General features: G+C 36.9%; 1 protein-coding gene across 1 annotated transcript in view; it reads left to right on the plus strand.

Annotated features, from left to right (window-relative positions):
* The window catches only part of shank3 (SH3 and multiple ankyrin repeat domains 3), a 285,728-nt gene that overhangs the window by 60,954 nt on the left and 212,949 nt on the right, over positions 1-11,825 (plus strand). The window contains exon 2 of the mRNA XM_015381921.1: positions 10,256-10,691. Coding sequence (XP_015237407.1) covers positions 10,386-10,691 — 306 coding nt within the window. The 5' untranslated portion in view covers positions 10,256-10,385. The remainder of the gene's footprint in view (positions 1-10,255; positions 10,692-11,825) is intronic.

Genomic DNA, 11,825 nt, shown 5'->3' on the forward strand with positions numbered 1-11,825 from the left:
GCTGACGACATAGGGACCCCTTTTTCATCATTGATATTTGTTAGTTATTCCTCTAACTTGTCTCCTTTTACTCATCATAGTAACTTAATCTGTTCAGTTCCTATTTGGCTGTGTTACCCACAAGGGGAGAAATATCAGCTGTGCTGCTGCCATCAACACTTTATTTGTAGATGTTGGAACTTGGTCTGTTTCAATGAAGTCTTGGTTCACTTACTATGACTAACTTTATATACTCCTTTCATCCTCTGACCTGAGAACTGGTTTCGGAGCTTGCCTTCCTGGCTCTGTCCTTCCTGGATGGGGCACATGTGGAGCTACTGTAGTTAACAGTTATCTTTTGTATCTTTGCTTCTTTCTTTATGTCTGCTTCTGTCTCCTTGAACCACAGTAGCCCTCGGCAGATGACCACACACACTTAGCCTGGTTCTGCTGGATTCTTTCTCTTAAAGGAGAGTGTTCATTTACATTGTCAGTATATGCATGCTTGGGATAGCTGTCGAGTCAATTAGTCGATGCATTCCTTAGATAGAAAACTTTTAACCAATCTGTCTGTATAATCAAACACTTTGGCAAATTTGTTATTTACCATTATATTTTAATTTAGGCCCTTAAAAATTCTCTATCTGTTCTGGTTTAAGAAATTTTGCACAGATTCATAAAGTGGGGCTTCGCTTTGCGACCACACCGTTTGTTTTTGTTGTTTCTTTCGGTTTGTCTGTTTTGCTTTCTTTTAATAGCTTTTCATAATCTTTCCCAGTCAAATGTGGGATATTGTTACAATTGGGGCGCAAAGACAGAAGTGGAAAAAAATCTGCATGGATCAGCTCACCCTGCATAGTCGAGCCTCTCTGTACGCAGTCAGTCTGACATGGAGAAAAAAATTGGATCAGATGCAACTGGCGTGACTCAGGCTTAATGCTCAGTTTTTATTGCTATTTACTCAGAAAAATAAAATGTTGTAGTTGCTCCGATGATGTATTAAACATCCAACTGCCATGAACGTGGGCATTGTCATTTTAACTATAAATCTCGTGAATTTCAATGGTGAAGTCCTCTCTAAATCTTAAATAATTGTTGCAGATTGCAGATGTGTCTAGTAGTTCCCATTGATTTTGCTTGTAAAGCAGGGAGAATGGCGCTAGGCTTACAGCACCGTCACTTCCGAAAGATGTCAAGAGTGAGGTGTTACTATATTTGGGCAAAGTCCCGGACTCAGTGATCACGATGAAAATTATAATTAAAATTTTTTTATTGATCAATGCTAAATTCATTAAATCACTGTGAATGTATTAGTTTTATGTATAGATAATGATCCACTGATTATTTCTTGCTGACCGGACTTTTCCTTTAAATATTGTTATTAGTGGGTCTGCCTGGCACATGTATGCTTGTTAAACCAGGCAGTCAGTAAAATCTGGGTCAAATTATTTACATGAGAATGAGATCCTTTGCTACAGTAGGCAAAAGTGGATAAAAAGTAAAAAAAAAAAATGTATGGCTGCTAAGTGATAAAACATTTGTGTGTTTGCGTGTGAGTAAATATGGCCCTGGGTGACTTTAAGTTTGTGAGTGGCCATGACATTTGCTTTACCAGGTGTAGAGGAGCATGAAGCAGACTCTGATGAGGCCTGTGAACACTTATCACATTTACTTCAGGCTAGTAGCTATGTCTGGTTTTCTGTGCAGACTGTATGAAATCTCCTCCTTCCCTTCTCCCACCTTTTTGCTGCTTCCTCCACCTCCTGTTGCAGCCATTCCTCTGATAGCTTCCCATTCTTTGTACCCTTTTTTCTTTTCTTATTTACTGCTTCAGCAGTATTCTTTCGGACCTGTTCTACTTCATGCTTTGCCTTCTCTTCATCTCTTCCACTCCCTGTCTCCCAGCATCTTCTTCTGCAGGTGAAGATGTGTTGCTAACATATGTCTTGCAGGGATTTTCAGTGGGACTTGTTAATGTTGTCCTGTATCTATCTATGGCAGTGACTTAACGCCTGGAGGATCTTTCAAAAACACACATATATTACTTCGGATCCATGAAAACACAGTTCTGTAAGGTCATGAATTATTCACTTTGTTTTCACAGGAGTGGAGTGCAGGAGACAGGATGGAGGGCGGTGGGGGTGCTGGGGTGAAAGAGATCTGAGCTAAAGACGAGGCAATAGCTGTTAGCTGAAGTCTTGGACCTAGCCGTTTTATTATTCTAGGCCACTCTCTTAATCTTAGCAGGAAATGGGAGTAAGGCAGGGAGTGTGAAGTACAGTTTTACCCCTTTAGCTGTTTAAGTTAGGCCTACTGTTGTAAGATCAACCTTATACAAGAAGCTGGTTTGACCTCATTAATAAAACAGGATGGGGTAGTTGGACAATTGTCACTAATGCTTTCTTGTAATAAGATAGTAATGTTTCATGTAATACATAGCGTACCAATAAGAAAAGTGAAAAATTTAGGATAGAATTTGAAAACAGTGCTTTAACCAAATATATGCTTAATTAGGTCTGAATCAGAAAAGGCAAGTAGTATTTTACATAAGGAACAAGGAAAATGTTTTGATAATGAAGCACTATATAACAACAAGTAAACATACAGCTTGTTTTACATAAAGACCCTTCACTGCGTTTTGTAGAAATGCTTTATCAATGCTTTTTGTTTACCTGATAGTCTGAATTTTTGCCAATGTACTTCTGTCAAATGCAAAAAAACAGAAAAAAAGATTTGATGGGATGATTTTTAGAAACTGAACACCAAGAACTAGGAATCCCTAAATCTAAATAGATATACCCCATGGATTACCCTTACCCTAACATTGCTAGACAAGAAACCTATACCTAAGTAAGATGATTAAATATGACTTTATTAAATCCTTGTTTCGATTTGTGTTCCGATTTCTGGCGTGCATTAATTGTAAAAATCACAGCACTGTCTGACTCTGCAGTACAGTGCTGTTGGTGGCTCCAGCTGCAGATACTGCATTCATGAGGCAATAAGTTCATCTGGGAATATGATTTTTTTTTTGTAGTACTAAAGCTTACCTTTCATACTCCAATAGTCCCTCTGTGCCCTTGTGTATCTGTGTTGTCTTTTCTCTTCCACTGGACTACTGTAGTCAAGCAGTGGTTGGAGGATTGATTTTTTTTTTAAATTTTAACGGTCTGGTGCCCGACTTTTCTTGTTTGTTTGTGGCATCCAGCCAAACTTTCTTCTTGCAAAATTATTACACTGAGCCTTATAGCCACATCCATGCTGCACCTTGGCTGATGCGAGTATATTCATTGATTTTGATGGCTTCAGTTCCTTATGGTGCCTGCACCACAGGTGCACTGCATTCAATGTGAGATTAGCATTTAGAAAATATAAAAGATTGCAATAAAGTCATCTTTAAAATTAAATACTCATCATGTACGATTATTTTCATTTAGATAGGTCAGTTGCAAAGGGAAATGTAAATTATTTCAGTAATGATTTATCATTTAGACATGATAATCTATTACAATTATAATGGAATTTTTTGACTAAACTAGTGTAACTCAACTGAACTAAGCTACTATTGTTACAGTCTTGGGTAAATATCTAACCCTCAAGGAGAACACAATTCAGGAGAATGATAAATATTTAAAAAGTTTATTTCACAGAATCATGAAAATAAATACAATACAGGATCAGATTTGGCACAGGGATAATCTGGGAATGGATGTTTTGGACATGCAAGGGACCAAAACTCTGCGGTCTGGGGTTGAGATCTCAACCCCCATTCCCATCCCAGGCCAACAATGCCCCTAACGACTCCCTTTACAGAGGCATAGACCAGTAAAGGGTATTGCAGGTTAACACAAGATCTCAATGACTCCCCATTCCTAAGGGGTGGACCCGTTGTTCCGGTCAAGTTTGCATTTTTCCTAAGCCAAAACAAGGCTTTGTTTTGGGCTACCCTATAAAAGTTGAACCTCAACGCTAATTCTGACATTTTGAATTGATAAAGCTTTCTGGATGGGAAGTGAAACATCTTCAAACTTGGAAACAACGTCCAGTTGATTGTTTTTTTTTTTTTACTTTTTTAGAATGACTATGACCTGGATGACTGAGAATCTTCACCAGCATATAACATTCTATATTTATAATGTATGACAGATATTCTTTAATCAAAATGAAAACTTTAAAATCTTATATAAACAAAGTAGAAAAAAATCTCAGCAATCCAACTACATCATTATATTCTTCTGTACCATGTACAGTATTATCATCTAGGTTCTAAATTATACTTCATACAGTATATTGAGCTATAACTTTTTTTCTTTTCCTTCTACTTTTGCCCCTAAATTATCCATCTATGATGCAAGAAGGATGAAATTGAAATATAATAAAAAAAATCCCTTTATTGTCCCACAATGGGGAAACTCTTCCTGATCATGTTTCATATATCAAGGTAAATCATTATTGCTGACAGAAACTTGTACTAAAGTCTGTTTGGCCGATACCAAATTTATGTTGACAAAGGTTGCCATTAAACATTTCAACTTGCCAGAGTTAGATCTGTTTAGAAAAATGACTGTGCAGTTACAATAAAGACACATTAGGATAATAAAGTATAATTTCCACTACAAGGCGTATGGGTTTTAAACAGCACAGTGAAATAAGGTGGTAATTGCACACCTGTGATTCCAGGTCACTGAAATCACAGGTGGCTGTAAGAATTGTCACAACACTGAGAATAAGAGAAAACACTGGATTTTATAGCAAGCTGCTTGTTTCAGGTGATTAACTGCATTTTGTAAAGTACCGTAGTTTTGACAGAAAATCCAAACTTTTCCATCTAGTGTTTTAAATGTTTTCCACATATAGTGGAAAACATTGGTTGGTTCAACCTTACTTGTGTGAGCTATAAGAAGGTGTCTAATGAAAATGCAAAAGCCATGGTGGATATTTAAATGGCAAGCACAGCTGTAGGCAAAATTGATGAGTACATCCGTTGTCTTCAAAACCTATATTAGTATTTATGTATAATTCTTATTGAACGTTTGCTTGTAGTTGGTTCCAGCAGTTCACTACTCGTATATAGCATTCAGAGTTAGAATTGCCTCATCCAGTTTCGCTTACTTGCCGGTACAGTGGTAATGCTTTCTAATTTTGAAATTTTTAGAATTTAGAAGTTAGACTAACTTTATCATGTCAGCTACTATTATCAATGGTAAATGCCAAGTGAAGACATTGAGAAAGAAATGTGATTTTGACACATCACTCATGTGAGGTAAATGTTCTCTACATGAGCTTTTTGGAAAACTGTTTCAATCTACCTTTTTGCACATTTTCTCTTTTTAAAAAAAAGTAAAAGACCACCTCAAACAAGCATTAAAACATTTCTGTAAAATGTTGTTTTGATCAGGTTCTACTAATGCAACATTTCAGAATGCACATGAAAAAGTTGATGGTAACAGGCTATACATTCAAAATATACCAAATAAATATACCAAAAACCAATCAAATGTATATCAAGTTATCGCAACAGTATATTTATGTGAATGCCAACAACAAAAAACATTGGAAAAACACTTATATAATTTCATATACAGGTTTACTTTTATACATAAATCTTATCCTTCTGAGGCTTTCTAAAGGCAAATCTATGTTTTGCATGGTCCAATAATATGTCACAAACCTAAAAAACAATGTACCAGTTCAATAATGGAGAAGCTGTCAGTCAGCTTTGTATTTTTTTTATATTTAAAATAATATTTATTTTCTGAGAATGTGTTTATTTAAGCAACTATGCAAATTAACAAACACCTAAAAAAAGTAGACTATATTATTTTCCATGTGAATCCCAGATTGTTTATTGTTCTTTGTCTTTTCTAAAAAGTTCTTTAAATCAGTTCTACTTGTCTTTATCCATGCTGGATCAGATCCTGTCGATTGAAAAAGGAGGAGGGCTGTAAAAGCAGCAGAATAAAGTGTTAGCCTTGCTACATGCAGTTAGCCAAGCCTTCTTGCTAAACCAGGTCTTGCAAAAGGAGATTTCTTGTGCCGTCTCTCTCTCTCTTTCTCTCTCTCTCTCCAATGCATCTTCAACTCCCGTGACTTCACCCGCAAAATCACCTGCAAAACCAATGGCATAAATATCGGTAAGCAAAAGCAGCAGTTGCTTATGGGCCCACGACCTCTTAGGGGCCCCATCACTGACACCTGGTTGGCCCCCTACGCAGTCTACCCCTATCGCAGACTAGGACATCTCTTTGCAGATTTAGTGGTGCGAAAAAAATCCTTTTAAACCCCACTGATACTGAAGTGACTCTCCGCACCGGACTGTATTTATACCGCAACACATACCAGATTTCAACATGACGGTGAGCCATTTAAACATGACACCAATAGCAAAGCAGACAGTGGTACTTTTATTTTCTATGTTAATAACTGTGTATAGTTCATTAGACGGTTGTTAAAAAATACACTCATATAATATGTTTCAAACTGCAATGAAGATTATTAGTATTTTAACTTTTACACTACAACTTGGAATTATGGGTAACCCAGAGTGTAGATAAGCGTAGATAAGCATCGCCCTGAAATGATTTTTTGGAACATGGGATGTCTGTCACATGTGGTGGTGCGCTGTCACCAATGGTTCCATTCAAGGTGCACAGTCACTATTTTTCCAGGTGTGATGTGTGATCATATACTACTGAGAATTGCATAATTTTTTTCTTCTTGGCCGACTTATGGAACTGTCACCCTATCCTGAACCTTTGTCACGTGTTGCCCACCCAGATAATGTTAATTATGGGCCTATTGTTGTGTTGTTACGGCATTGCACAAAACTTCTGCAGTGTGGCGGAAGGGGATGAGCAAATACACTTCCTGTCACCTCAGGGTGGAGCTCTCCTTTACCTTTGTATTGCAGAGGAGCTACTGCGCATGTACAACTTTTAACGAGAATCAATGGGCAAAGATTTTTGTTCCCTGAATGTTAAAAAGCCTTACACCAAAGTTTTTCAAGACACACTACCCTGCATAGTCTACATGTTTATTTCACTTGATGGTTGATGAAAAGGCTTTTGATAACCTGCAATAAATGTGAATCAGGTGGGATAAAGCAGAGAAAAATCTAAAACATGCAGTGCAGAGTACTGTAAGAACTAGAAATGAAAAATACTACCCTACACAATCATGTTTCTACTTTCAACCTTCACTATTTGCAGCTGTTTTGCTTTAACTTTTGTCCTAAAAAAAGTCTGTTTATGACATCCAACGAGCAAAATTTTGACCTAATCTGATGGGATTGCATTCTCCAACTATTTCACAAGCTTACTTTAATGTTCTTCAGCAAAGTGTGAGCAGCCTTCATCCTGCTTCTTCCTGCAGCTGTACAATATACTGTGCTGAGAGTGCATTCAGACAATGAGAGCTGAGGGGATTATTAGTTCATTTGGGAAATACCTGCTAACCTTATTTCTTTTGAAAGCTTTCTGTAAGTGGTTTTTTTGGATAATTATGTTCCGTTCTCTGTCCTAAATATTGCAGCACCTCTTTGTGGCAGGTTTATGGTGTAATTATGTTCCGTCCAGATTATGGCCAGAATACTATTCACTTGAACCTTTTGTACTTCCTCTTTCTCTGCATTATTATTTTGTTTTGAAAAAAATATGTCACTAAACTTACTGATGATTACCTCAGAGAGCTTATTGGGTTTGGTCGTTGTGGGAGGTTTGTTCTGTGATGCCTAGATATCAAGGCCCTTTTCTCTGGACCATCAGTTTGAACACTACCGACTGATACTAATTTGGCCAAAGTGTCAGGGTGGATTTTTAAACATTGACAGTTCAGCTCAAATCTATTTACCTGTGTAATTCCATATGTATACATATGGCTTACTTTATGGTTTCCATGGTTAGATTTTTTTGCTTTTGATGTTACTGACATCCAGGTGTACTTTTAGGCAATATATATATATAAAGAAAAAAAGAGACAATTCATTCCTTGTTTTACCAACTAGATTGCCTGAAATATGACAATTAAATACAAAACAGCAAAATATTGATGTTTTATTCTAGGTGCTGAAGGTATGGCTAGTAAAAGTCACATATAAATAGTTACCCGCCTAATCCTCTTATGTATTATGGTTACCTGTCATGCTCTTACTTTAGAGTTAATGAGATTAGGTAAAGTGCCCAGCAATGCCTGAGCGCTCACATGCAAGCCTCAAAAGCTTAATGGACTTTGCTTGCTCCCCCAATTTTTTCAAAGGTTGTGTGTTGTGATTACTTTCTAATATTTTATTTCAAATGCAATGAAAGATGACAGATTTACAAAATATCGTGTAGTAGATTTATAATATTTGTATTTCTGTGCTTTTAAGATTTTTGATATCAGTATTAAATTGATAGCATTTCTTTAATACTATGCTATGGTTTATTAGATACTTCCAGTAAGATAATGAAATTTATTGAGGTACAGTAAGATTTTGGCTGAAAATCGAGATTTGAAATATAATGAGCTTGTGCCTGATTTATTACTACACTTAACAGTTAAGGGCCAACATCTCCCCTTTTCCTTTATGAAATTGACCGATTTTAATTTCAGCTTACAAAAGTAAGTATACTGTACTTAGAAAATTTTACTTTAAGTTAAATTTTGCTTATGTCATTTTAACTTTTATTTGTGTAACATTTGCACTGGTAGCTAAATTGTCTTTGTGTAAAATTAAATTTTAAGTTACTGTATTGTCACCTAAGTCTTTTTGGGGGGGTTTGCCCAATTTTCACCTCTGCATGGCACCAAATGCTGAACTAATTAGAAAAATATATGTAAAGAAAAAGAGAAACCTCTTTTATTAAAGAGGAAAGGAAAGGAAACATTTCTATTCTATTTGAACAAACAGAGACAGATATATGTATAAGAGAGAAACAGTCAAAGGAGGTTTGTATGCCATTTCCCCTTGGTGTTTATCCAAAAATCTCTAGTAAAGTAATTTAATATTTATTCTAAATATAATTGAAGGTTTCCTTTAGAAAAAAAAAAATGCATTAGCTTTCAGTAGCTGGAAGAAATAAAATACTATAGCAAGCAGCAGGTCTGCATACCGCTCCTAAATCTTTTACTAGTAGCCAGTACCAGACCATCCTGGCTTTTTCCAACCGTCCTTATATAGACCAGTGAAGTTAATGACTGGATAAACCAATGTGGATGGATGGATGGATGGTGGATATCTTTGTTGTGTTCCTAATGGTTATAAATGTTTTTGCTAATAACATGGCACATTTTATTTTTTATCCAGTTTTGTCCCAATTTAAAGGAATTTAACATTCTAGGCTCCATACTACTGCTTCATACATCGACTTAGAATAGCTAAGCTTTGATCACAATCTCATTCTGTAATTGTGCTTTGGTTTGAAGGTAGCCTGTATATTTATATTCAGAAATGCTAGTAAGTTAAACTCCTTAGAAACCAAATGGTATTTAGAGATAAAATCCTTTGGAAATTATTAATGTACACTGTGGCAAATAATAACAGAATTCTTACCTGGTGTGTCTTAGCAAAGTTTTTAGTTTTGCAAATAAATAGGTTGTTCAGGGATTCTGTCTAATTACCTCCTATTAATGTAAAGTCGTGTGTCTGAAAAGTTTTTTTTTTATTTCTGTCTCAGGGCTGCATAATGAAAGAGTAAATAAAACCGCCCTCCTGGTACCCATGAGAATAAAAAAGCCCCTTGGAAGTCCCCTTTGCATTTAAAGCAATTTGTTCTGAATTTCTTTTTTTCCTGGGAAGCTTTTGATCAGTGACACCACCCAGAGATAATGTGAAGCATGAAGGCCAAATCCTGCACTGCATTGATTGAACAAACACACCCCACCTCCCTCCACCAACTCAAACACACTTGTGCTGCACTAATATCGCCACAGTGTTAGTCCGCTACAGCAATAGCAAGTGACAGCAGCAGCATTCATTTATAAACAGGGAGTAGCCTATTAACTTACACATAGTTTTTTTCTTTCAAAACCTGTTTCATAGCAACACCACTTTAATGCACCTGCAGATTTCGGAAGGAAAAATGGTCAAATGAAATGTTATTAAGCTATTTTGCATTAATATACAATATAGTTGTTTATTACTTAGTGCATTAAAAGGTAGGATTCATTTGAACTTATTTTCTTTTGTGTTTCTTCCCTCTTCCATCTGTAATCCTCTGTTACCCCTACTCTTCTGCCCATTCCCATTCTGCCTCCCTCCTTACATGCTTTACTCTCCCTCCCTCTTTTTCTTTCCCAGGCGAGTGATGCATGCTGCAAACAGAGTGTGCGTGTAGTGTGAACAAGACCTGCTGGTGCATGTGTAACCCTGTGAGTAAGAGTGTGCGTAAGGAGAGAGAGAGACTGGGACTGAGACCCTAACACGGAGCATGCCTCTGCGTCCGGCAGCCGGCAAACATGAGCCACCCCGCTCTTCACGGCAGGACCAGCAGCAGCAACAGCACGCATACACACACTCACACACGCACCCCTACACACACGCAGCCAACGGCAGCCAGGGGGGCAGCACTGACAGCAGCAGCTCCCGGGAAGAGGAGAGCGGCGTACCCGTTCCTGACGCTGTTCTGGCTTTCAGTCCCGGTGGAGAGCACAGCAACAGTGCAGGAGCACCCATGGAGGAGCCAACAGGCAACACTGTGGTCATCCGCATTGGAATCCCAGACCTACAACAGACGGTAGGAGCTTTCTCTGTTGCCACTGCTGGAGAGTGTAAAAGAGAGGGAAGGTGCCTCTCCCCCTTTCTCGCTGTCAAGCTGCTTTTAACCTGTGTTCTTTGCTTGGGGTGATGCTCATTATAATTATTAGCAGTATTATTAATGTCTGTATATCTGTCTTCATTCTGGTTTTACCTCTTTCTGTTTTCAGTATGCACACTTTGTGGATTTGCTTGATTGCTGGCTTATTTGGGCTCCACACCCCCTGCATTTTTAACTGGTCTCTCACTTATAAAGGTACCTCTATGTGAACAGGGCTTCAGTGGACTTTAACAATGAGCCTCTTAGGGTGAAAGTAAGAGAAGAGGAATGCACCAAGTAAAAAAGGATGATAATCTGAACAATCAAGAAAATAAAAAAAAAGAGTCATAAATAAAAATTGTACAACTTTACTTAAAACCAGTCTCTGTGTTTTAGATAATATCTTTTTACATTTGGACCAAAATGCTCCCGGTGTAACAGTCTTCATTATCAAGCTGCATTTTTTTTTTTCTAAAGATCTAGGCTATAACTAAGTATTTTGCTTCTTCTAACGAAAAAAAAAGCACAACCATTAAACTGTGAGATTGGCGACTTCCTGCTGTTGTTTAATCTAGTCTAGAATTTGGTATGCTCTCCCCATCTCTTAACAAATTCAGCGTGACCAAAAGTCTCAGTCATCTTGTGATTGCTGCAGAATGTGCTGCAAAGGTGCTATCAATCAACATAGATGCCCAGATCATTCATTAATTTTCTTCCAGATTCATTTATATGAATTAAACAATGATTGTCCTTGAAAGAACAATATAATACAGTAATTATTTTTTTTTGTCTGGAAAGTTAATTTGTTTACTTTAAATAATCAAAACTAATATTCTCCTTAAAAATTTAAAGGTTTGTAAATTAAATTGGACAAGATTTATATATACAATTTTTTTTCCTTTGTTTTATTGCTTAATGTTTTGATTTTTAGAGTGCTAAATCAAGACATAAAATAAAAGAGACACTAATCAGGCATGAGATTATGACCACTAAAAGGTGAACAAAAAAAATGAATATCTCTTCCTCACATCTTAGAACTTGTCATTAAGTGTGATAAATTATCATTTATAAACA

Source organism: Cyprinodon variegatus, unplaced genomic scaffold, assembly GCF_000732505.1.
Source record: "Cyprinodon variegatus isolate N-32 unplaced genomic scaffold, C_variegatus-1.0 Scaffold244, whole genome shotgun sequence".
In the NCBI taxonomy this organism is placed as follows: domain Eukaryota; kingdom Metazoa; phylum Chordata; class Actinopteri; order Cyprinodontiformes; family Cyprinodontidae; genus Cyprinodon; species Cyprinodon variegatus.